The following is a 27,133-nucleotide window of genomic DNA, read 5'->3' on the forward strand; positions in this document are numbered from 1 at the left end:
CTGCAGATTCCTGGAGGGCAGAGCCCAGGGCTTGGTCTTGGTCAAGTCTCCCTGATGATTCTAATGAGCACGCAGGGCTGAGAGCCACTGAGCCCGTGTGGCCAAGCGGGACAGCATGGTGGTAAGGACCACAGGCATGAGTCCAGCAAAGGTGGATTCCTTCCCCTTGAGCTCTAAGACCTTGAGCAGATTTCTTAACCTCGCGGAACTCTAGTTACTCAACTGCAAAATGGGGACGTGAGTAGTGTCTACCTCATAATCCCCAGGGTTACTAGGGACTAAATGAGATAATGCCCATGAAGCATTTGGCTTAGTGTCTGCCACCCAGTGTTAGTATTATTACTCTTGGAGCTAATAATGGTAATAACGTTGTCACCATTACCATCATCTGTCCATCCCACTTACCAAGTAGCTTCTTCCATGTAATCCAGCTTTTAGTGTCAGCAAGAAAACATGTTGGTTGTCTTCAAGTCCAACATGACCTTTAAAAAGAAAATCAGCATGGCAAGTTTTAGTCAGATATTAGTCCTATTATCAGTTGAATCCTACATTTTCTTCCTAACTTGTGTGGGTGCCCTAATGGTGAGGAAGAAGAAGTAACAGTTACCTTCTAATTATTTCCCAAAATAGTATGTGTTCTGGTTGATTGCCTTCCAAATAAAAAGACCTGGATTTTATTTATTTAATTTTTAAATTATTTTATTATTTTTTGCGGGCGGCGCGTTGGGTCTTTGTTGTTGCATGCGGGCTTTCTCTAGTTGCAGTGCGTGGAGGCTACTCTTCGTTGTGGTGCACAGGCTTGTCATTGCGGTGGCTTCTCCTATTGCGGAGTATGGGCTCTAGGCGTGTGGACTGCAGTAGTTGTGGCTCACAGGCTCTAGAGCTCAGGCTCAGTAGTTGCGGCGCATGGGCTTAGTTCCTCCGCGGCATGTGGGATACTCCCGGACCAGGGCTCAAACCCATGTTCCCTGCTTTGGCGGGCGGTTTCTTAAGCACTGCACCACCAGGGAAGTCCCCTGGCTTTCATTTAGAGATGCACTGTAGGAAACAGGACTAGGGTTCCCTTGGGGCTCTCTCCGATAAGCTCCTACCCCAGGGACCACCACTCTTCCCAGTGGGAGGCCCCCTGACTGAAATGAGGAGGCCCCTGGGAGCCCAGAGCCCTGCCAGATCTGGGGTCCTGTGCTCTCTGCTGAGCCACTTCCATTTAATAAGCAGAAGATGGGGAGTGGCTGTTTCCTCCAATAATATTCGGAAAGCCAGTATGAGCTATATCACAGATGCAACATATAAAGGCACCCCTTCTTTTATTTTTAAATTAAAAACAGACTGCTAACTTAGCAGAGGATTCATCAGTTCCTCTTGGGGTTCCTCATCCCCCTCCTCAAATTCTCCAAGAGCCCCCGAGGACCCATACTGCCAAAAGGGCAGCATTTGGAGAGGTGGTTGGTCCCACTTCATGCCTCAGAAGGGAGAGCCTGGAGTCTGAGCCATGTTCTCCTGCTGTGGCTTCTCCCGGCCACAAAGGGTCCCTGCTAATAGCTGTCGGTAGCTGGCTCACCCCATCCCCTGCTGTTCCATGCCTCTGGGGGGTCTTCAAGGAAGCCAAGCACCCTCCTTGGCCAGGCTTGGCTCAGGGTACTCTCTCTTGGCTTCCCAGAAGTTGTGGCTTTTGGCTTCAGTCCCACAGGGCCATCACCCTACCAACATGTTTCAAAATTGGTTCAGCAGTTAGGTGTTTGTGGAACCTTAGTCCTCCCCAGGCATCTGCATGCCTAGGATGAGGATTGCTTTTTCTTTTCAACCCTTTACACACCAGGCATCTCACTTCATTCACTTTCTTGAACAGTGGGGCTATCTTCACCCTTCTATAAGGAAGCTTCCTTTAGGCAGTGGTGTGTTGGTAAGTGTGTACTAAATAGCTCTCTGGAGGGGAGCTTCTGATTTGTAGTGTTAGCCCATTTCTGTGGTATAGGTACTTCCACCAAGGGCTAATTTCAGACCACCAACTTGGCATCATTTGTCCCAGAGTTGGGAAGCGATCCCAACAGTTAGTCCTCACAAGCTGGTATGAGGTGGCTCCAGCACGCCTCTGCCTTTGGGCTCCCAAGGTGATTTATCTTCCTAAGGTCACCTCTTGTGGGTTTCTGCTCCCCTTACCCAAGAGACAGAGATAGAAAAAAACCCCAAGTTCATTTTTCAGCACAGTATCTCACTACATTTGGTTTTCAGCTTTTCTTCATAAACTGATTTGCCTCATAAGGCTGAAGGCAATCTTGATATGCCTGAAAGAGAAGTGAATGCAGTAAAGAAACAAGATTCCTGTTAGATATTCTACCATGTTAAATTCAGAGAAGTACAGAATAGGGCTTTTAGTTGTTGAAGATTTAAATGTTTATTTTGTAAGTTTCTTTAAAACATCATGTACTCTGCAGTACAAAGAGAGTCCACACTGTGAATTATCTTTTCATGATGGAGCATTGTTCTTATGACATTTTAAATTCATAATGATTGTCATAGCTTTCTCAAAAGCTGGTGGAAAATGCATTAATATTTAAAAAGAAACCAATCGATGAACTTCATTTATTTCTTAGGTGCAAGGGAGCAGCCACGAGAGAGACAGATACGATGGATACCTTTGTTGATTCTGCTTGGTACTACTTCAGATATACCGACCCTCAGAATACTCAGAGGTAAAGAAAGCCCTGCTGAATTCTTGAGCATGTGTCAGTCTGGGTCTTCCAAGAAGCAAACACCAAGATGGAATTCGATGGGCAAGAGATTTATGGGGGCAAGTGCCTCTAGGGAATAAGGAGGTGAGGGAGCAGGAGTTGGCAGGGCGAGCCCTTGACTGTGATGCTGGTCTGACACCTGTGAAAGGAGAGGGCGGAGGTAGGGGGATGGCGTAGGAAGAGCCTCAGACCGCAGTGCAGCTTGAGAAAGTCTCGAGCAGGCTGACGGGAAGCCTCAAGCAAAGCTTGTCCATTAGAGAGTCTCAAGTCAGGAGGAAACGCCTGCTGTGGTCTGCTCCCTATAGGAGGGCATGGATTGTGTGAACACTCAGTGGCTCCAAAGACAGAAGAGCTAGAAGCTGTTGATCAATTGTGCTCTTTGAAACAGGCTCTTGTAGGGAGTGTGTTCGATTATTAAATTAGATTCTTCACAGCCAAGTAAGTCCCAGGTACAAGAAAAATGAAAAGCAGAAAAAGGAAGGAAGTGCTAATACCCTCGTTGGCCCTGTGGTGAACTGCATTTATGCAGTTGTAAAGGTGTAATGTTACTTACTTAACTGAAAGTAATGATGTAACTATTCAGGGAGGATAGGAGGGTAGGGAGTGTGAGAGAGCTGAGAAGCATGACTTCTTAGCACATACAGTGCTAGATAATCTCCAAAATTGACAAACGAACAAAGAGCATAAACATTTTTTAATAATTGCCAGAAAACACAGCTGAAAGAATTAGAAGTGGCTAAGTGACAGGTGAGGGGTGGGAGGGAGGTTAGTGAAGGAATGGGGCTGGAGACCACTGTTTTAATTATAAAGCTTTTGGTACTATTTGATTTTTTTCAGCTATGTGCATGTGCTTCTTTGACAAAAATAAATAAATAAGGGAAAGAGAGCAGTAGGTAGATAGGTAAAGAAGGAAATGAGAACAAAAGAAAACTGGTACAGAGCACAGGAAAACCACAGACACTGTGCTTCAAAGACCTTGCCAGCTTGCTCTTGTCCATGGGAGAACAATTATACTGAAACCCCATAGTCCACGTATGAAAATGCCCCCATTTCCTTCGTTGGTTGTAAGATAATATATTTCCAGGGAGACAGGCGCTCCTGCCTGCCCTGCAGTCCTGAGGATCTGTGATTTGAGTCGAGGCTGTGCAGAATGAGCAGGATCTGGAGTAAATAGTAGCTGGCAGAGGCAAGAAAGGATACAGGGCGACTGCTGTGGCTGGGAACCACCAGGGCAGCCCCGGCTAACCCACAGAGGGGCCCCTCTTCTGGGTCTTCCTTCTAGAAGGGGCTTTTGGTGACTTCCAGTTAGGAAGAGCTGCCTTAGAATGCAAGGGAAATCAGGCTCTCCACCTCTCAGAATGCTTCAAGGAAAACCTTCTTACAGATGAGACTCCAATTTAATGATGGGACCCTTAGCTGGTGAGAGGTATGTCCTGAGACCTTCACAGCCCCCAGTCTGGGAATACCACGTATCACATCATTTCCTTTGTAAAATGCTGCTGTTTATTTCCATGCTGGCTTGCATTCTCACTAGGTGGTTTCCAGGAAAGATCATAGATCCCATCTCACTGCTCAATTTATTTCAAACTTACTTTCAGGCCGAGTACCATTCTTGACTTCCCTTGCTTTTCTGTCACCTGCATGAACAGTTAGATTTCTCTGGGGAAGCATTTTTCACAAAGAAACATTATTTAAAATTTTATCAGAATTCTGGCATAGTAACTGGAGGAGAGAAAAACAAGCTGCTTTAAGGCAAACACATGGTGTTTGGCCAGGCCCACCTGCTGAGCGCCAGGGAAAAAAGTACCTTGAGGTGTGGGGAAGAGAATTCACATATATGTGAAACCATGGAGTGTATACACACACACATACACACAGTGTACACACACACACACAGAGTGTACACACACACGGAGTGTGCACACACACGGAGTGTATACACACACAGTGTACACATATACACACACACACACACAGAGAGAAAATAAAGTGAGTGGCATTTCTTTTCCTCCCTAGCATCCATTAGGACTAGGGAACGATGCCTCCAGTGAGGAAGCCTTTCTTTTAGGACCTCTCTTGACTAAAAAGTATCTATTAGGTGACAGAACTAGGCTGTTTCATGTTAATTACTCCAAGTATGCTCAGTGCATTCAGGAAGCATATGCAGGCTCTTGCTGACTATCTGCATTTTGAGGCTGCTCTAAAAATAAGATTGAATTTCTGTTTTATTTATTTATTTATTTTTTGGTTTATAAAATGTAATTTTATGTTACTCTGCTGTTACATAGGGCATAACATTTTCACAAGGCATTTTTGGGACTACAGTCGATGATTATTAGCAACATACAATAGTGGTCCAACTCTCTAACAATCACCAGACAAACTGGACACCCTCTCACATGTGCACAAATCTGCATGGAAAACTACTAATTCTAGACTTGGACTTGTGTACTTTATTTCCCCTTTCTAGTGTATGAAGAAATGACATGCATGTCATTTCTTAATGCACTAGGAAGGCAAATGAATTTCTGTCTTAAAATGAACTTTTAGTGTCTGCATGAGAGTCTCCATTGTACGTGCCATATTGCCCTCTATTGGGAAGAACTCAAAAATCTTGATTGTCTATGGTAATAAAAATTAAAATAAATCCAGATAGTCAAATATGCATTGTTCAGAAATACACTTTTTGCTGGTATGTTTTCCTTTTGTCCTCATTATATATGAAAATCACATTTGTTAAAATATGTCAATATGGCTTCTGAAACAGTTTTTATAAATTTCATAAATTAACACTGCTCTGACATTTTCTCCTTTGTTATATAAGCTTCTCTCATTATATTTTAATAAGAAAATCACTGTTTTTCTCTGACATAATTTATTTCAGGGAATATGCAAATTATGATTGGTCTAATTTATGCAATTGTGACAAAGCAGGGTTTTTTTTATAAATGACCATCTCTCTTCCTCCCAGCCCTTTCAGCACAGCGTTGGCAGATTACTGGATGCCTGTGGATTTGTACATTGGAGGGAAAGAACATGCTGTCATGCACTTGTTCTATGCAAGATTCTTTAGTCATTTTTGCCATGATCAAAAAATGGTCAAGCACAGGTGAGCATTTATACTGCTTTGCAAAAGAATTCAGTTCCTTGAACAGCAACTGAAGGCAGGTGTTGGTTCTTCTGAAGCAAGGTAAATATATGTGGCAGAAGAACTCTGTTTTTCAAGCATACTTTAGAGGTCATTGTCAGCCTTAACCACTGGAAGTCCATTTATGTTGCTTAGTCAGTTCTAGCCCGTGGTGTTTGCCTGCTTGCATAGGATCTTCCCTTCAGCTTTTCTCTGTTGAACTGAGTTAAGTAGTTGAGATTTTCGCTTGTGAGGCAGAGAAGAGCGGTTCATAATGTCACACAGCTTTTTATAGCTTCTCATGTGAGGTAGTGTTTATCATATGGTCCCTTGGTGTAAGCTATGTTTCCAAGCTTGACTGAATCCTGTCTCAATATGTCATTCTGATAAAATGGATTAAAAACTAGGGATCACATTGTAAATCCATTGATAAATTCTTTTCTTGTTGGACTATAATATATTCCCCATCATGTTCAGAAAGATGTGTGTGTGTGCTTTTTTCCCATGAAATGTATCATATATATGTATATATAATATATATATTATATAATATGTATTTAATGTATTATACAATTTAAAAAATAAAATGAATATCCATGCACCCCCTCCTCAGATTAGGATATAGAGTATTACAGGTCCTTAGATTACCCAGGGAGCCCTCACTAATCAGATCATCCCCCTTCCTACACCACCCACCCCTCCCCCATACAATCCCTATCCTGAATCTTGAATTATCATTTTCTTGTTTTTCTTAAATGTATTACTTCTTTATATATTTATTTATTTATTTATTTTTGGCTGTGTTGGGTCTTCGTTTCTGTGCGAGGGCTTTCTCTAGTTGCGGCGAGCGGGGGCCACTCTTCATCGCGGTGCGCGGGCCTCTCACTATCGTGGCCTCTCTTGTTGCGGAGCACAGGCTCCAGACGCGCAGGCTCAGTAGTTGTGGCTCACGGGTCTAGTTGCTCCGTGGCATGTGGGATCTTCCCAGACCAGGGCTCAAACCCGTGTCCCCTGCATTAGCAGGCAGATTCTCAACCACTGCGCCTCCAGGGAAGCCCATACTTCTTTATATATTTTTAAACAGTGTGTGTTGTTTAGTTTTCTGTGTTTGAACTTTGTATAAGTAGAATCATATTTCATGTAGTCTCTCTTGCTTCTCTTGCTCAGCATTTTTGGGGATTCATCCATGTTCCTGCATGGAGTTCTGTTTCATTCGTGATTCACTGCTATCTGGTATTCCATTACATGGAATGGAATTTCTAATACAGAGCTCAGTTTATGTCTATATCACCATTAATGGTCCTTGGGCTGTTTTGTGCAATTAAGAACAAAACTGCCATAAGCATCCCGGTACGTTTCCTGACATACGCGTGTTAACAGTTCTCTAGGATGTGTACCTGGAGTAGGATTAGGGTAACCACATGTTCAGCTTCACTAAGAAATGCCAGACCGTTTTCCAAGTTGGTTATATAAACCTACACTGGCACCAACAGAGGTGAGGGTCCTATCACTCAAGATCTTCATCATTACAACGTATAGTACAGCCATCCCTGTGTATCTGCGGGGGATGGGTTCCAGGACCCACCACAGATACCAAAATCTGTAGATGCACAATTCTCATAGTCTGCCCTCCTTATCCATGGGTTCCACATCCTTGGATTCAACCAACCTTGGATCATAATCACAGAGGGCTGACTGTATTATCTAACTTTTAAAATTTTGTCAAACTTGTGGTTATATAATGGATCACTTTGTGAGTTAAATTTGAATTTAAAGACACTGCTTACTTAATGAAGTTTAGCATATTTTTATTATGTTTATGGACTTCTGTGTTTCCTCTTCTGTTAAATCCCTATTTGTGTCCTTTGCCCTTATTTCTTCTGGGTTGTTTTTTATCAATTGTAGGAGTTCTATAAATATTCTGGATGCTAATCCTTTATCAGCTATATGTATTGCAATATTTTTTCCCGGTTTTTGGCTTGTCTTATTTTTATGGTGTCTTTTGATGAACAGAAACTTTTTTTTTCTTTAATAATTATTGTGCTCTTTTTTTTTTTCATGTCACACATGGATTTCATGTATCTTTTTATATCTTTATTGGAGTATAACTGCTTTACAATGTTGTTAGTTTCTTCTGTACAACAAAGTGAATCAGCTATATGTATACATATATCCCCGTATGCCCTCCCTCTTGAGCCTCCCTCGCACCCTCCCTATCCCACCCCTCTAGGTCGTCATAGAGCATCGAGCTGATTTCCCTGTGCTATGCAGCAGTTTCCCACTAGCCATGTGTTTTACATTTGGTAGTGTATATATGACAGTGCTATTCTCTCACTTCATCCCAGCTCTCCCCCGCCCCCCACCCCGTGGTCCTCAAGTCCGTTCTCTACATCTGTGTCTTTATTCGTGCCCTGCCACTAATGATGAATAGAAACTCTTAATTTAATGTAGTACATTTTAATAATCTTTTCCTTTATGGCTACTGCTCTTAGTGTCTCAGTACCTTTAATGGAACAGTCCATCCATTTCCCCACTGATCTGCAGTGCCCTCTCCATTATAAATCCAGTTTTCATATATATGCAAGGGCCTATTTATAGGGTCTTTATTTTGTCCATTAGTCTATTTGTTTTTTGACTATAATTGGACCTTTGTTCTTCCATATAATTTCAGATTTAGCTTGTCAAATTCCACAGAGATTATCTACTGGGAGTTCAACTGTAATTGTATTGGATCAACATACTTACTAATATCTTTTTTCTCTTCCTACTTGCATCTCTGACTTTAACATCTGAAATCATTTCCCTTTTATCTGAAATACATACTCTCCCTTATACTGAAATATATCTCATGTTTTTTAGTGAAGGTCCATCTATTATTATTTATCTAAAAATACATTTATTTCAACCTCATTTCTTAGAGTTTGCCAGCTCAATAACACAGTTGAAACATTTTATACATGTTTTATATCTTATCTGACTTTTTTACTTGTTTTTCATCAGGACAATGATTCAGGCTCTCTTGTCTTCCATACTGCCTGGAGCATAGTTTCTGGGATTTTTTTTCAGTTTTTGCTGTGTTTTGTTTTTTTAATACAACAACCTTTAGAATATTTTTTAGTTGCAGAGAAGAAAAGGGGGGGAAAATCTGGTTATCTCCTTGTCCAGATAACTTCATGTTAACAATTTAAAAATTAAGTAATGAAAAAGTAATACATCTAAGGTTAAAATTTAAAAATTTAACAGCACAGAAAGTGAACATTGAAATCTCCCTCTCTGCATCCCACCCTCTACCCACCTCCTCAACCTGTTAAATTTCTTTTGATTTCTTCCAGAAAAATATTTTGCATATCTCCATATTTCTATTGATATATTCATTTTTAAATGTTACATATATATATATATATGCCTTTTACATTTTTGATATAATATATCTCAGTGGTCGTTCTACATCAGCATTTACAATTTATGCATAGTATTCTGTCATGTGGATATACCATAATTTATTTAAGCAGTCACCTAATTTTCTAATTGCTATTAAAAAAAAAAAAAGTCCAATGATGCTCTTTATCTATATGCTTAGCAGGCATTTGGGATCATATCTGTAGGTTCAAGTCCTGACACTGGAGAATGCTGGGTCAAAGAATATGTATTTTTAAATTTTTGATCCTTAAAAAATATATTACTTCTGGAACCTCTGTAATGCAGACTAAAATCCAGTTTCATTAAAATGAAGTACCTTGAAAGCTCCGTCCCTTTTCACCCCATGCTCAGACCTGCTCCCTCATTCTGTGCATGCATACATGGATTAAAAGTCTACAGAAAGCTAATTTAGGATATAAATTAAATGCTTAAAATAATTTCTTCTCATTAGTCCCAGAGACCTTCATGTGTAAAAATTAACCCATCTGCATCAGAAGGACTAAACACATTAACAGTGTTAATCTTCAGAGAAATAAATTACAGTCATCCCTTGGTATCCATAGGGGATTAATCCCAGGACCCCCGAAGATACCAAAATCTGAGGATGCTCAAATCCTTCATACCAAACGGTGTAGTATTTGCATATAACTTACACTCATTCTCCTGAATGTTTTAAGTCATTTCTAGATAACTTATAATACCTAATACGGTGTAAATGCTATGTAAATAGTTGCCTGGGTGTACCAAATTCAAGTTTGCTTTTGGGAGCTTTCTGGAATTTTTCTTTTCTTTGAATATTTTTGATCTACGGTTTGTTGAATCCACGAGTGTGGAACCCACAGATAAAGAGGGCTGACTGTCGTTAAAATGTTTGTAACTTGGATTATAGAATTTACCATTCTGCCTTGCATTTTCTCTACGGAAACTTCATTACCTCACTAGATAAAGATTACCCTGGAGGATGGAAACTGTGTTCTGTTACTATCACAGTCTCATGGACATTATATATTCTCAGTGAATATTTGTTTAAATAAGTTGAGGTTAACCCCTTGATATAAACAGATAAAAGTTTATGTTGTTCAAAGGAAATGTTCTTCTTGGGATAAGGAGAGTTGGATAGAGAGAGGTTTAGTTCAAAGGCCAAATACAACATGAGAAATATTTCCTTCTCATGTAGGTCTAGAAACAAAGACCATAAATGGCTTCTGGCTCCTTAACAGTAGGGCACATTTCTCGGCTTCGGAACAATTATTTGTAGAAGTAATGAATGAGTAAATAAATTATTCAACGGCTCACTAATTTAAGGTGTAGGACAGGCCCTGGCTACTTTTCTGATTTCTTTACAGTGTTTTAAAACTATAGTCAAGGAGGAAAAATGTTTGTAGCATTCCGACATAATTTAAAATACAGTTTTGGAAGTGACTTGTTTCTGTTCAGATAAATTTCTAATTTGCAAATCCTCAAGGGCCACCTGGTATGTGCCTTACCATCAACTTTAAGGGACAGCTGTATGGTATAAATGGAAATAGACCTAGGCAATATATTTTTTTAATTCTTCACAAGATGGTATGTTCTATTCCATGCCCTCCCACCCCCCAAAAAGAGGGAGATTTATTTTAAGTATTTAGAAGGCTGACTTTTTTGAGGAAGGTGCAGAAAGTCATCTTATTTCTGTTTCTCAGCACAGTTGTCAGAATTACTCCTGTTACATTACATCAGGGCAACAATAGCCTCTGAAAACTATTTCTGAGTGTTACCTGTTTATCAGAGGTGTTTTGGTAAACCACTTGGCCTCAGATGAAATGAAAATCATCTACTTTCTGTGATGAGTAATTCAGAACTCTCTGATTAAACATTTTTTAAAGCCTCCAAACAATTTTATCAAGCTGGCCTAAGAGGAAATTTTGAAACCTGTCAACCTTATGTGTGTATTTCTCTCTGTTTATTAGCTATTTTTCCTGAAATGTGTATAAATTGGAATTTCATGTCCATTTCTGTATTCTTTTTGATTAGCGTTGTCATTTCAGAAGGGATTTGGGACTACAACTGTTCACTTTTGTTTTCATTTCTCAGCCACGTGGCCACTGTCTCAAGTAGTAGCTCTGGACTGGGAGTCCAAAAAACCTCTGTCCCGAGATCACATGGGCCTGTAATTAGCGGTGTGGACAAGAGACCTAACCCCTTTGGTTCTCAGTGGTCTCATAGGTTAGGGATTCAGTCACCTCTGAGCCCTCTTTTCACTCTATGATTCTGGTTAAATGTCTTCAAATATCAATATAAAAGTAAAGGTTTATGTAGATTTAATAATCTTCCTAGTTCCTAAAAGAGCCCTGGCCCTTTCTTTCATCACTGGTACATTTAGGTCTGCAGTTTGAACTTTCAGAAGGTCTCTTTACCCTTTATAAGAAACTGGCCTCTGGGTTGGGTATGCCATCACATGGGACAGCGAGTGCCTTTATTTTGTGTCTGAAACACCAGGTTAATGATTAAGCTGGAATTGATGTCAACAGGAAATTTGCAAAAGGAGAAATACAAGTGACCAATAAACATACTATAAAATGTTTATCTCTCTAGCAGCAAAAGGAATACAAAATAAACAGCAGTGAGGTACTGTTTTCCGTATAGCATCCCAATGAGAACAGCTCTCTCATATACTACAAGGCAATTGCGAACAGGCTTCATGAAAAGCATTTTGGCAGTATATAGTGAGAGCTTTAAAAATAGTCACACTTTTGGACACTATTTGCACTTCTAGAAATCTATCCTAAAGAAATAATCAGAAATGCAAACTTATACAGCAAAGCGTTCCTGTATTACTTCAAGTAGCTAAATACCCTGAACCTAACTGCTCCAAAATGCTGAGAAAGGGCAAAGTATACCCCATCTTAGGGAGGATTCTTGTACAAAGAATGTTGAATAACATGGAGAAATACATCTTAGTAATGAGAAGTGAAAAAAGCAAGATAGAAAATTGTAGATAGTTTGATTATCTCTGTCTTTATATGTACACACATACCAATACACATACCCAAAGCAAGAGAAAAGACTAGAAAAAATTATGTCAGCGTGCTAACACTATTTTTCTCTGGATGATGAGCTTATTGATGATTTTATTATTTTTTAATGGATTTTTTTCCAGATGTTATCCAATGATTCTGTAACTTTATAACAGAAAATAAAGCAAAGTCGTTTACAGTTTATATTCTGAAGCAGGGAAGTGCACTGGGCCTGCCAGTGTGAGTATGAGGTTGGCACCAGTCTTGGCTGCTCGTCACCAGGATGCTGGAAGGCACAGAGGGGCACGCTCGGTGGGGGTACGTGTCTCTGTTCATCTCCACTGAACTGGGATCAGGAAGCCTTTTCTCCCCCTTTGTGAGAGACAGCTGTAACACGGAATCTTGTCAGTTTTTGTTCTTGCTCTTTCATACAACTCAGACACTAAATTCCCTGAATCGACTTTCTCCCTGCAGTTCGCAAACAATAAAGAGCGGGGGGGTGTCGGAAGCTGCTGCTCCCGTGCTAACAGCCACCTGCTGACCATTGAGAGCTCAGCAGGCCCCCATCCGTGGTCCGGGGAACTTTTTCTGATCACACCAGAAATGGAGCTATTGGGAAAAGGCAAAGGAAGAGAAGAAAAGCCTTACTTGAGTCTCGCCGTAAGGCTAAGGCTTCCTTCCATGCCCCTGGCTGGCTGCTAGGAAATGGAAACCGTGATATTTTAAGATGAGCCATGTCTTGATACTTAGAAACGGGCTAATTATGTGAACATGATGGTCCTAGACTCAGGGCAGGGATGAAGAGCAAGGTGAACTTAGTCTGAAAAATCCCAGTTAGAAACTATTTTCAGAGATCCATGGCTTTCTGTTTTCTTCTTTTCAGATCTATAGTAGCCGCCTGACCAGGCAGGAGAGTGGGTAGCAGGCTCTCCAGGTCTTCTTAAGTAGGGAAATGTCGTCTGCAGTGACTAGTTAGGGCTCTGATGGATCCTGAGATTCTTTTAGCCCATCTTCGTTAATGCATTCCTTTATGCAGTGAGTTTTACAAGGGTGCTTAAAATAGCCTATCTATGTTCTGAAATTCCTTGTTAATCCTAAGAATTAGTGACCTTCCTCCCTCCCTCCCTTCCTCACACCCACCCTCCCTTGCTTCCTTCTTTCCTTCCTTGAACAAAGGTGCCTTTCAATGACCAGCAGGTATTCATTGTAATTTCTGAATTAGTGCAGTCCAAACTATCAAGGAAACTGAAGATTCCGTCCCTTTTCATTCATTCTGATTGCATATAGCTGTGCTGTGGTACAAAAAAAGGTAATCCATCTCTAGGGGTGGTATTGAAGGAGTGAGAAGAAAGCTGGCTCAGCAAAGAGCACAAATTTGTATTCATGAAAGTGAAACCATCTAGGCCTTCCTCAAGGCAGATGCCCTGCAGAAAGCCTCTACCTTTAATGGCTTCAGAGTCAGAAGGGGTTTGTTGGTGGTTTACAGTTACAGACTTTTCACTTTCTTCTTCTTGTTTTTAATTTAATTTATTTTAAAAATCACAGAAGTCATGAATATGCATGTACCCTTAGCTTAAAACTTCCCGGGCTTCCCTGGTGGCGCAGTGGTTGAGAGTCCGCCTGCCGATGCAGGGGACACGGGTTTGTGCCCCGGTCCGGGAAGATCCCACATGCCGCGCGGAGCGGCTGGGCCCGTGAGCCATGGCTGTTGAGCCTGTGCGTCCGAAAAAAAAAAAACTTCCCAATTTTGCTGTTCAGGGAGACGCTGCTTTGGGAAAGATCCCCGGTGTTCTCCTTACTTGCTGCCAGTAATGATAAATCCTTCCTTCTCTTGAAAAATAACTAGCTAACTAGCTAAATAAATAAGTAAATAAATATCGTAGAAGGACAAATGCATGTTTAAAAAAATTCAAACAAGACGAAAGTGCATTAATACTGTCCACCCCCCTGTTCCCCGGTTTGTGTATTTGTTGTCCAGTTTTCCCTTCAGAGGGAAGCTTGGAGGAGGGCTGTTGAGAAAGGCCCAGGAGCTAGAGTGGGTGGGAGCAGTGACCAGGGAGATGGTGGGCGGGTGGGTCCCTGGGACATAGCTTGGCTGGACAGGTGTCCCCGGGCTCCTTCGGAGGGGTCTGGGACCCAGGTACATGGCCTGGTCATGTTGGTCCCTTGCGGGCACCAGCAGCATGACCCACCCAAAGTGGAGGAGGGTGCCACCTACAAGAGAAAGTGCCGTTTGCACTCCTGACCTTGCTGGAAGTGCCTCCTTTTACCTTCAAATGGAGGAAAGTAGAAGCTTGGGTGCCCAGGCGTGGCCATCATCTTAACCCAGTGGAGAAGTTGTTCCCAGACTTTAAAAACATTCACTCTTCATTTTCTTCTAAAGCTCCCTGCTATACACAGTCATTATGATGCGTGAATAACTTGTTTGCTTATACAGGTTTGTTCCCAGGTACCATTTGTTGAATGAATGAATGAATGAACAAATGGAAAATACATTAGTTACATTGTTATGAATCTGAGTAATGAACCTGGCAATGTGGTGTCATCTCTGCTCCAGAAGGACTAGACTCGAAGTCTAGCAGGGCCCTTGATGTCCCCTTGTCCCCCATTCCCATGTACCGTGCTTCTCTATATCACACTTCATGCCTCCTCCTTGTGGTGGTGGCGATTTATGACCGTGTCTTGGGCCGCCCATTTTACTGTAAGCTCTTTGATTAATTTCAGAGGGCTCTGTACCCAGTTGCCGCTCAAATACAAATGTGACTCCTCTTTCTGGGCTAAACTACACCTGAGGATGGATAGAATAAGAACCAGCTTCCCAGAGCCCTTTGGCCCTGGAAGAGTGGAGGGAGAATCACTGGGGGGTGAGCAGGATTCCAGGACCTGGGAAGCGCCCCTCCCCACTGTAGAATTTCTCTCTCTCTCTCTCACTCTCATTCCCTGCTGATCTTCCCAAGGGCTTGAAATAGAAAGAGTTTGAAATCTTTGAGTGTGCCTCTGTCTGCAGAAAGGTTCTGGCCCCACCTGGAAGCCATAGCGTCGAGTGCTCACTCTTCATCCCCTTTCTTCCTTCATCTCTTGTCCCCTCCACATTGTCCCCCCCTCTGCTGCTGGCAGATTTATTTATTCATTCATTTCAAACCAGTTTCATTAATTGAGCATCTACTATGAACTGGTGCTGGGAGGGGTCTTCACGGCTCCTCCTCTTCCTCCTCCTCCCTCTCAGGAGGAAGACAGGCAGCAATGCAACTCACCTGAATACACGGTAACATGTAGTATCTGCCCAATGCCGTCACAGGCACAACACTGGGCACACCTAGGAAAGAGCAACTAATTCTGACCAGGAGGGCCTGAGATGCCTTCACAGTGGAGGTGGCATTTGAGTCAAGCCTGGAAGGGGGAGTAGAGTTTTGACAAATGGGCAGTTTTGATAGCACTTCAGGGAACAGTGTGTGAGTGAGGACATGGAAACGCATATGGGCAACATGTAGAAAGAGCAAAGGAAGCGAAAAGGGAGGGATAGAAGTCCGATGGCCAAGCCGGCAGTTTGGACTCGATGTGGCGGGAGTTGATCTTCAGATCTGACTGGACTCTCTGTTCCTCCTTCCCAGCTCTGAGGTGGTCAGGCATTGGTTTGGTTCAGTGATAGCAGACAGGCTGGCTCCCTGAGGGCAGTAATTGATTTGCCCACCATGACATCCCTAATGCCTGGCTCAGTGACGGAATCATAGTCAGCACTCAATAAATACCTGCCGAATAAATAAATGATAGATTTCACGGCGTAACTCTGCTTTCTGAGGACGTGATACCAAGAATTCTGAGCCTCGGCCTGAGTCCACCAGGAAGTGCTGCCATGGATCAGTGATGGGGCGGGCGGGGCACTGGGGCAGTCTTGCCATCCCTACACTAGATGACACTTGCAGCCAGCCCTGTAGTGCTTCAGCCTTGGAAGAAGAAGGTAGCCCAGATGAGCCTCAGCTATCAAGTTGTGTTTTTGCTAACTTTTGGAAATTAAGATTTATTCGTTTAACTGGCAGGCCTTGTTTTGGGTGTGCTGCTGTGTGAGAAGGGTACGCCTGCCATTCTGGAGAAGGCCTCCCGTGTGGACGCTCCCCTGAGATCCCTCATTCTGAAAGGCTTAGAAGTGGTTTTGAAACAGGCAGAACTGATCTATGGTGTTAGCAGCCAGGCTGGTGGTGCCCATGGTGGGGAGGTGTTGCCTAGAAGTGGGAGGGAGGAGGGGGCCTTCAGAAAGTAGGTCACATTCTGATCTTTGACCTGGGTACTGGTTACACAGGTGTGTTTATGTTGTGAAAATTCCTCAAGTTTTACCCGTAGGAATTATATGCTTTTCAGTATGTGTGCTTTACCTCATTTAAAAGTTTACTTTTAAAAAAGAGAGAGTTGTGGGCTTCCCTGGTGGCGCAGTGGTTGAGAGTCCGCCTGCCGATGCAGGGGACACGGGTTCGTGCCCCGGTCTGGGAAGATCCCACATGCTGCAGAGCAGCTGGGCCCGTGAGCCATGGCCGTTGAGCCTGTGCGTCCGGAGCCTGTGCTCCGCAACGGGAAAGGTCACAACAGTGAGAGGCCCACATACCGCAAACAAAAACAAAAACAAAAACAAAAAAAACAAAAAACAAAAGAAGAGAGAGTTGTAAAAGATGAGGTCTGAGAAGTGCAGCCTTAGGCGGAAAGGCTAGAGTTAGGGTCAAGATTCCAGCAGGTTGCAATTCTGTCCATTCCCAGAAGGGGGAAGCATTGCGCCACTTGATAACCTGCAAGACTGGAGAACAAGCTCCTTGTTTCTGACCCCGCCCCTTCTGGAGGCTTAACGCTACTGATTTTGATCATCCTACTGGTCTTTTATCTTTGGGATCCAGATTATTCCCTCCCTCCTTCCATCCCAAAGACATCTTTTTTCTTTCTCTTGAGAGTGACCAAAGCCATGTACTCAAAGTGAGAAAAGAGAGGAAAAACCTCAAAAACTGGTACAGGGACACTAGAGCCTAAGACGGTAACAGCAAATTCATCCTCCTGCCACTGAGCACAGCAGGGACAAGGTTGCAGTCTGTCTCTTTTGTGTTAGGCAGCAGCATGTAAAATTATTTGAGGAAGATTCTTGAAAGATAAGCTAGTGCTCAAAAACGTGCATCCTGGGCGTGTGAGAAATCAGTCCCGTCGAGCCACTGATGGCCACTGCGGGTTGGGGAGGCATCCCTTCTGTGTAGAACACTTGTGCAGTTTGCTTTGTAATCAGTCTCTTCATCTGCCCAATGAAACGTAGCCATACAATTTTCTCCTTCTGTTTTAAAACTGTGTTGTATTGTTTCTGTAATGAGGTTAAAATCCAGGTGCCACCTCAGATTGGATAGAAGGCAAAGATGGCTTCAGGAGCTGGCAGCCCCAAACATCCCGTGTCTTCCTCCTTCCATCCCGCCATCTGTCTGTTCATTCGCATTTGTTCATCCATCCATCCATGTTTTGAACATGTTTAAAGAGCATGTTGTCTGTTGAGTACAGTGCTAAGCGCTGGGGATAGAGGGAAGGACAAGAGAATGCTCCTTGCCACGGTGGGGGTAGGGCGGGGGGCGGACGGGTATTTATGTTGTAATCACAGGGCAACCTGGTCATGCTCTTCACGGCAGGGTGTGCTGGACGTGGCAGGGCACAAAGGAGGGTTCGGAGCTGCGTGAAGGGGACTGTGTGCAGGGTACAGGGACAGCCACCGGAGAAGGGGATGCCTGAGCTCAGTGGTAAAGGTTGGGTCCAGGTTTCCCCAGGAACCCAGGCTGAGGTGGGCATTCCTGCTGAATCCTAGGAAGCACAGCACATTCTGGGAATGGTCAAGTGTCCTTGTGACCTCTGTGAGGAGCAGGGGCATTTAGATGTGAGAGGAGAGGCCAGGAAGGTAGATGGGACTGATGGTAGAGAACTGCATGCTTGGTCTGTGGGTACAATTCCCTGAGCTTCCTGAGGAAAATGCCGATCTGGGTCCTCGGGCATCAAAACCCCAACCTACCCTGGATACGGCTCATGTGGCCCGAGGACACAAGGTTCCCGCGGAGTCTGTGCCAGTGTTCCTGAGAAACAGGGACCCCAGACACCATTGCTCCCCCTTCAAGGTGCTTCTGTATTAAAATGCATCATGAGATCCAAGTGCATTGTATTTTTAAATCATTTTTCATATCTTTCCATCACTCACATTTTCTGGGAATCTTGCTGGGATGTGGCACAAAAGGATGTCATTCTGCCAATGGTGACATTGCTGGTGGAATTTCTTGGAGGTGGAAGGAAGGCAGTTTTATGACTCAAAAGAGGTTATTATTAAGATAGATCTTAGAGCCGGAACAATGGGGTGACTATTTTTATGCGTATGCACATGTGAAATTTCTTCCAAATTAACACAGTACCATGCTGGATGGGCCCTGTGACACTGAATAATTTGAGGCTTCAAAAATACGTGTTACATTTCCATTTGATGTCAAATATATGGGTCTTTTCCACGTTGGAAAATACCCCCCCCCACACACACATACCACCAAACTCACACATGCACACATGCATACATACATACGCTCATAACAAGATTTTAAAATACGAAGGGCAGGAGTCCTTTTTTTCTAGCTGACCTTCATCTTTTTCCCAGTAAGCCTCTTTGTTCCACTTTGTCCCTCTGAATCCACTAGAAAGTTTCCTTTAAACTGCCTCTGTCCACACAGCTGCTGTGACAGGGGCTGCACAGTGTACAAATCAGAGGCCTGTCCAGAGGCCTTACCTTGTATCAGGGTTCATCTACATGAGCCTCGAGTGTGAAATGAGATCCTGTTAAATTAACAAAGACAGCGCCCTCTACCTCCATCACTAGAGCTGGGTTTGTGGTCGGCTTGGCCTCTTTGAGGTTATTGGGTTTTTGAGCCTCTAAATAAAAGCCATTCCATGTAAGTGAGCTTGAAGCACCCGAGGGTTTGTACATCGATAGGCTCGTCATGCTGGGGGTGATATTGGTGGAAAACATCAATCTGTCCCCTCATTCAGACGTTCCTACCTTCTGCTTTGTAAGAGTGAAATACGGCACATGCTCTCAGCAGAGGTTTCCACAAATACTTGGAGTTTGGAATAGCTCTTGCTCACATGCTTCAAAACTGAGTAACAATTTCAAATCTGAGACAAAGTAATTTCAGTAGGAGGGTCAACCCCTTCTTGTCCTCTTAAGAGAAAACATCTATAGTTCATTATTCAGCCAGTAAGGGTGTGACTAAAACAGCTTTTTTTTTTTTTTTTTTTTTTTTTGCGGTACGCGGGCCTCTCACTGCTGCGGCCCCTCCCATTGCGGAGCACAGGCTCAGCGGCCATGGCTCACAGGCCCAGCTGCTCCATGGCATGTGGGATCTTCCCGGACCGGGGCACGACCCCGTGTCCCCTGCATCGGCAGGCAGACTCTCAACCACTGCGCCACCAGGGAAGCCCTAAAACAGATTTTTAAAAAAAATAGGCACTATTAAAAAAAAAAATAGGCACTATAAATAAATTGTAAGCCACCCATATGGAAAATGCTCGATAGATGTTTAAAAATGAAATATATCTGGGGAATTCCGTGGCTGTCCACTGGTTAGGTCTCTGTGCTTTCAGTGCTGGGGCCCCGAGTTCAATTCCTGGTTGTGGAAATAAGATCCTGAAAGCCTCTTGGAGCAGCCAAAAAAAAAAGGAAATAGATCTGTATGGACTGATAGTAACTGCCTCATCAGAGGGGAATAGGCCTGGGAAGGCGGGGGCAGGGGTGTTTGAATTTGAAGAGAAAGGGCATATTCATATATAATTTGTACGATTTTAAAATTTTAAAAAGAATGTAAGCAGGCACTGTATAAAAGTTAAGGAAAGAGTAATCTTAACGAGCAAAACCCCAACGTAAACCTGTCTACATCCTCCTGAGCCCTTCATTACTCCGGGCTCAGCATAACTGACATTTGTACAGACCTTTAAAATTTACAAGTATCTTCATGCAGTCATTTCATTTAATTCTCCAAACAACCCTTTGAGGCAGGTTTTTTAAATCCCCATTTTACAGAGGAGCAGACTGATGCTCAGAGTAAGTGACTTGTCTGGGCTCATAAAAGTCTTTGAGAAGCAGAACAGAGATTCAGATCCAGGCCTTCCAAACGTGAGGCCTGATGTTCTTTCCACTTTGCCACATTGGAAAGTAGTTAACTTCTTCTGATTTGACTTAATTTCCTTATCACTTATTTGTAAGGAGCCATTTGTTCAAGTTGGATTTACAAGTGGCATTGGTCAGCCAGTTTTCATGCAGGGCAGTTATCTCTGCTCATCAGCTGGTAAGGTTTGTACTGCTGTTTTCTGGATGCTTTGAATCCCTGCCCCACCAGTTTTCTTTTTTTGTTATCTTTCCTCAGAGAGCCTTTTCATAAACTGCTGGCCCAAGGCCTTGTCAAGGGGCAGACGTTCCGCCTACCATCTGGACAGTATCTACAGCGAGAGGAAGTAGATCTCACAGGTAAGAATGGCCCATCTAGTCCCATCCAGGTGCTCACAGAAAACCAAGCAGGCGAACGCTGCCAGGCCCTGGCTGGGCAGGAATCTAGGCGAGTGACCCTTTAGCCTCATGGTCTCAAAGCCTCAGCTGGCTCTGGGCTGGTGCCCTCTGAGGCTGAGGCTGGCTGCCCTCAGCCCCATCCCATCCAGCTCAAGTGTCAGTTCAGTTTCTGGAAGTGTTTTCTTTTGTATATAACATGGAGTCAACTCTGGCATCACCTCCTGTCCTAGCCTGTGTTTGACAGCCCATCTCAGGAACGGAGCCCCCAGACCCAAGAGACATTCTTGTAAGACTGGGGCATTCTCGGCACATCTCCCCACGTGGTCTAGAGGGGCATTTCAGAACGTCAGGGGCCACCAGTCTACTTGGGCCCCCTGGTGGAATTCCTCCCCCTGACCCCCTGGACTTCCCCTTCTCCCAGCTTTCCCGAGCCTTTTCCTACCACCCTGTGTTTTCACTCATCCTCAAAGATCTCTAGGTGGCATGATGAGGGTGTATCACGTGCACCCAGCATACAAATAAATGACGTGTCAGAAAATTGGGAGGTGGCTGTGAGAAACTCTGGCAGTTAAAATTAGAATAACTCATGCTTAATGGATGAAATTAGGTAAACCCCACAACCCCTTAAACGGTAGGCAGGCTCCCAAGCCGAACACTAGAGAGAAGGTTTAGGTGGAAGCAGGCAATGGGATTACCTAGTTAAAGCAGTAATTCCTCAGGGTTTGGAAGGGTCACCATGGTCCTTGGGAGAAAAGGAAGCTGGAGAAGCAGAAATTGGCAGTGTTTCTCCAACACTTGCCAGAGGGAAAGGAGCTAAATCCAGGGGACACATAACTTTTAGCTGTTGGTGAAGGGCTGTCTGTGTCATGGGCAGGGCTGCTACGTATGACTGTGCAGTCTGTGCAATGTACAAAGGCAACCGGCTGAGGGGGTGAGCAGGGCCCGAGATCCAGCTACTCACCCAACTATACACCTCAGGGCCACATCTGCCAAGAGAGGGCACCTTTTTCTAACTTCTCAACTTCTCTGCCCAGAAAGATGCCTTCTTCCTAATTTTCACAACAGTGTTATAAAGGCTTGCTGCAGCCTGGACTGGGGTGTGGGGTAGAGGGGGCAGTGGTTCCCTGATCCTCACCACAGCTTGGATAAAACATCTTCCAGGACTTCAGTCTCCCTTTGCTCTGATGTCACGGGGTCAAGCATTGTTGTGAACATCTTTTCCCTTCCCACGCAGACTTGCCCCCAGGGGGAGAATATGGACGTGGATCAGCAAGGGCAGGCATCTGTCTACTTAGTGGGTGTGCCTCTCATGAAATATGGAGTTGGCTTGTAGGTATATACGCTGGTCCCTTGGGGAGTGAGTTTGGTTGCTGTTAGAGGGAGTATTTAGCTGGAAGGAACAGAAATCCACGCAAAGGCAGGTTTCGCACAGGGATGTAGGGACATCGCCCAAACCCAGCCGCAGGAAGTACAACATGTAGGAAGCCGCCAGGCCACTCCTCTCTCCTCTTTCTTGAGCCTCCAGTTCCTCTCCCTGCCCCTCTCTGTTCTTCTGCCATGTTCTCCTTCCTCCGCCAGGCTTGGATTCTGCTCTCCCTAATTTCAGTTTACAGAGTGACCTTTGGCAGCCGCAGAGCCATGTCTTGGCCCAGCTCCTTAGGACCTTCTGGTTCCAGTGCCCAACACCATTGAGACAGAGTTTCTGTCTCTTAGTTCCAATTCCTGAGAAGGAAGCTTAGCCTTCTCAGATGTCCTTCCTGGTCCCAGCCACTGGAGCTTGGCAGCAAGGTCACCTCCTCCAAACATGGCCATGGAAGGCCTCCTCCATCAGCACCGTCTGGACCGATGGTGTGTGGGTGGAAAGGAGACAGAGAACAGGGCTGCAAAACGGGACACCGCGTTTACTGTGAGCCCAGCAAGCTAACTCCACGCATGGGCTTCGATGCTGCGAGATCATGTTCTGGTGACTTCAACACGGACGGGGGAACTAGCCCCCAGGTGAAGTGACCTCTCAGGTGCTTTGCTGCTTGGAGACCCTGACTGGTCATCTGCCAGTTTCCAAAGGAGACCCTGAATCCATAAAGAGAAGAGCAATATGCGAGTCTTCCTTATCCTTTTTCACTTTCCTTTTTGCATATAAGTAATTTACTTTTTTTAAAAAAGGGAAATTGGGCTTCCCTGGTGACGCAGTGGTTGAGGGTCCGCCTGCCGATGCGGGGGACGCGGGTTCATGCCCCGGTCCGGGAGGATCCCACATGCCGTGGAGCGGCTGGGCCCGTGAGCTGTGGCCGCTGAGCCTGTGCATCCGGAGCCTGTGCTCCGCAGCGGGAGAGGCCACAGCAGTGAGAGGCCCGCGTACCGCAAAAAAAAAAAAAAGGGAAATTACTTTGTGTTGTTTTGTGATTGAGAAAAAGGAAGGTTTGTTATGGGAGGTGGGCCTCACTCATTTGAAAACAAAAACATTTTTATGATGTCTAGAGGGAGAGAACGAGTCATGTTAAATGAATTAGTGGAATTCTTTAAATTGACACTTATAATTGCTCACCCAGTATTTTCTTATTGAATATACTGTCACAGAACCAATTCGGCATCACACATCCCCTACTGTTGCAATTTTCTGGTGTCTAGGTTCTGTTCCTGTTCATGCAAACACGAGGGAGAAGTTAGAGGTGACTTGGGAGAAAATGAGCAAATCCAAGCACAATGGCGTGGACCCCGAGGCCGTTGTGGAGCAGTACGGCATTGACACCATCCGGCTCTACATCCTTTTCGCCGCCCCTCCTGAGAAGGATATCTTGTGGGATGTAAAAAGTAAGTCACCTTCCTCTTCCCAGCCTGCCTCCTCTGTGAACCGCCTCGGTGCCAAAGGAATTCAAGGAAGGAAATGTCTTTGCTGAGTCAATAGTAGGGTTCTAGGAATCAGCTCTGTGAGGCAAGTAGCAGTTTGCCCAACATCCTGTGCCATTCCTAGGCCAGTTTTCTCAGATGTAATGAGCGTCCAACCTTTGGGGGCGCTTGCTGTGACTGCAGACTCCCAGTCCTCACCACAGCCCTGCTGACCCAGCCCCCAGGCCAGGGCCCCGGAGCCTGCCTTCAGTGAGTCTGTGGCGTTCTCATGCAGGTTCTTCGAGGATCCCACTTTGAAAACGTTTCCTTGAGCCAGACTGGCGTTTGTGGTACTCCTGGGCCCACTGTGGTCCACAGAGGCCAGTCCCCTTTTGGTCTAACCTGAAAGGTTTTTTCTAGAATGGTGTCATTGCCTGTCACCAGTCCAGAAAACCCCGCATGGGGCCTGGTCCTGATGTTACCTGTGACCTCTTCAGTCACCCACAGTAGCCTTCAGAGGCCCCCGCAGGGGAGATTCGTCCCTTCAAATTTGTTTAGACCTAAAATGGTGTGAGGTAGAATAATCTCAGGTATCTGGATATCCTAGAATAAGCTGGCCAACAGTAATCAGTAATTCAGTTTTCCTTCATGTGGTCTTATCCAAGTGTTACGGGAAAAAGAAATCAGATGCCTGGAATCACCGTTCAGTTCAACACACCATTTCTAGTGAGAAGTGTGGTCTGGAGCAGTGGTCACAGATGCCAGTCCTGGAACTAGAATCCCTGGGGACACTCAGGCCCAGGTTCTGGCTCCCCAGCCCTCCCTGTGGGACCAGCTCCAGGAATCTGTCTCTAACAAGCCTTCCAGAAGATCCTGCTGTGCATCCAGGCTTGAGAACGTCTAGTCCAGTGGCTAAAGTGTAAAAGGCCTGAACTGGCCCTAATTTGGTTAGCCGTGTGACCAGGGCCACCAGAAGCTGTTCAACTTCTCCAGATCAGATGAACAGCTGATTTGATGAACACATCTGAAATATGTGATACACACGGATCTGGCGAGGACAGGGGTTGTGTTAAAACACCTCAGACTGTGCAGCACTGCAGCTCAGAGTGCGGTCTGTGGACCACTGCCACCTCTGCATGTTACCTGTCCACGTGAGATGGGGCACCTGCACCAGTGTAAGTCAACCCTGTCTCCAAGCACACTGTTAGTTCCGAGGACACTTTTGTCACAGCAAGATTTCTTAACCAAGGAGGCAGTGCCCTGATGCACATCCTGGCCCAAGCTTCTAAGCTCGTTGAGGGCCAGTGACAGTTGGTGGAAACCCTTTGTGTAGCCCTGCCATCCTGTACTCTGAATATTTGGAGCTCTAAGAAATGATAGAGTCAGTCCTGGTCTGAGTTCCCAGACACTGGAAGCCAGGAAGGACCCTTCTCCGTGCCCTTGGAGAGATCCACCGGGCACAATGAAGTGTCTCTTCATTCACAGGTGCTTTGTCACTTAGGTATAACCAAACCAATCATTCTCACATGTCTCTCTTTCTCTCTCTCATTCACTGACATTACACTCAGCCGACGCTCTCCCTGGGGTGCTGAGATGGCAGCAGCGTCTCTGGTCCTTGGCAACTCGATTTATCGAGGCCAGGGTTTCTGGGAAGGTTCCCAGGCCTCAGCTGTTGAGTAACGAGGAGAAAGCCGAGGGCAGGAAGCTGTGGGAGTACAAGAACTCCATCATCTCTCAGGTCAGAAACCTTCCAGGGGACACTGGTTGATTCTGTAACTGAGCCCTCGTGATCTGTGTGGCTCACCCTGCCTTGGGGTGGGCACTCTGGGTCTTCCTCCTTTCTTATTATGGTGGCCCACTTGCCTTGATTAATTGATCTTACTGCTTTGGGTATTTCACCAAGGTGGAGCAACAGTGCAAACGTTGTCATGAACAGAGATGCTCTCAGGAAATGGCTCCCACTAATGGTGCCTCCCATTTATCCATCCCGGATCTCAAGAAGCTGCCCACTTTCCATGTTTCCGTATTTAACACATCCAGGTAGAGAACCAAATTTAATATCATACTGATGACACACTGTATATGTTATAAAAACAGAAACAGAATTTTAGAGTTGAAAGGGGCTGGAAAATACTCTCTTCTTTAGCCTCCTCATCATCCCATCTGTGGGCAGAGCTGAGACACAGAGAGGTTAAATGTCTTATGAAAGTCACACAACCAGTGAGGAACAGAGCAGAGTTCCCTGATACTCAGAATAGCGAGTACTTTCCCACTCAGGTACTTTGTTACACAATGTTCACGTGAGTTATTGTGGGTTAAATTTTACAGGTAAAATAATTGTTCACTTTATCTTCTTAGAGAATAGTATATTATTGTCTAAATCATTTTAAAAGATTCTTCATTGATAGCATCCCTTTAAATTGTTCATCTAGAGGTCTGCTGTAATACCATGACATTCACCTTTTTTAAGAACTTTGTGAAAAAATGTCATGTATCTTTGAAAGAAGGCCCTTAGGAAATCTGAAGCCATTTTTTAATGGGTACCAGATACCCCAAATTCTCCTTAGGCTGAATTTTTTTTTTTAAGTTGTGCTGATTCAAGCTTAGAAAGTTAGCCAAGGTCACTTCGCTGGACTCTGGCAACTGATTACATTGAAGGAGCAGGGCTTTTCCTCTGGTTTGTATAACCTGCAGTGGCCCTGGGTCCAGCATGGTCTCATTTATTGACACTTCTTCAGCTTTATTTTCATCCTCTCCACTATAGTGCAGAGAAACAGAGCTCACGGAATTGAATTTAGTGATCTGAGTGATGCCTGAATGATCGTTTTCATACCCCATATTTTTCTCTTTGGATTTGGCAAATTCTTCTCTTCTGTCAGATAATGGAATTGGGTTATTTCAACAAGTTGGAAACTCTGGACATCTTAAGGATGTGTTATTTTTCTATATCTTTGCCCATGGTCAAAATTGAAAAGCACCAACAGGAAAAAGCTGACAAATCGTATTTGTGTTCTTGTGTTGACTCCATGTTTGAAAATGTAAAACTAACCTTATCCCGTATACCAATAATCTTCACTGTGAATTGAAGTCATGTAACCACAGAGAGGTGACATCCTTTACCCCATCTCCTGTTTACTATCGTTTTGATGTTTGCTCATCAAATGGGTCCTGCCTCCTTTTCAGGTAATGATCAGTGTTTTCTTAGGCACCTACTATGGGAAGCAACACTGTCCCAAATATGGGGGAAGAGTAACAGTCTTGAGTGGTGGAAACAACATTGACTTTGATTTTAAAAATCTTCGTGCTGGGGTTCCCTGGTGGTGCAGCGGTTGAGAGTCCGCCTGCTGATGCAGGGGACACGGGTTCGTGCCCCGGTCCGGGAAGATCCCACATGCCACGGAGCGGCTGGGCCCGTGAGCCATGGCCGCTGAGCCTGCGCGTCCGGAGCCTGTTGCTCCGCAGCGGGAGAGGCCACAACAGTGAG

General features: G+C 44.5%; 1 protein-coding gene across 22 annotated transcripts in view; it reads left to right on the forward strand.

The window, feature by feature from the left end:
• The window catches only part of LARS2 (leucyl-tRNA synthetase 2, mitochondrial), a 279,513-nt gene that overhangs the window by 226,555 nt on the left and 25,825 nt on the right, over positions 1–27,133 (forward strand). For 19 of the 22 annotated variants that reach the window (XM_033864715.2, XM_073811087.1, XM_033864711.2 and 16 more), the window contains 5 exons: positions 2,595–2,693; positions 5,704–5,841; positions 20,684–20,784; positions 23,452–23,634; positions 25,218–25,387. In XM_033864715.2, coding sequence (XP_033720606.1) covers positions 2,595–2,693; positions 5,704–5,841; positions 20,684–20,784; positions 23,452–23,634; positions 25,218–25,387 — 691 coding nt within the window. Of the gene's footprint in view, positions 1–2,594; positions 2,694–5,703; positions 5,842–20,683; positions 20,785–23,451; positions 23,635–25,217; positions 25,388–25,552; positions 25,690–27,133 lie in introns of all 22 variants that reach the window. The other 3 variants (XR_012334582.1, XR_012334581.1, XM_033864716.2) reach the window with 2 other exon arrangements.

The sequence above is a fragment of the Tursiops truncatus genome, chromosome 10 (genome assembly GCF_011762595.2).
Source record: "Tursiops truncatus isolate mTurTru1 chromosome 10, mTurTru1.mat.Y, whole genome shotgun sequence".
NCBI lineage: Eukaryota > Metazoa > Chordata > Mammalia > Artiodactyla > Delphinidae > Tursiops > Tursiops truncatus.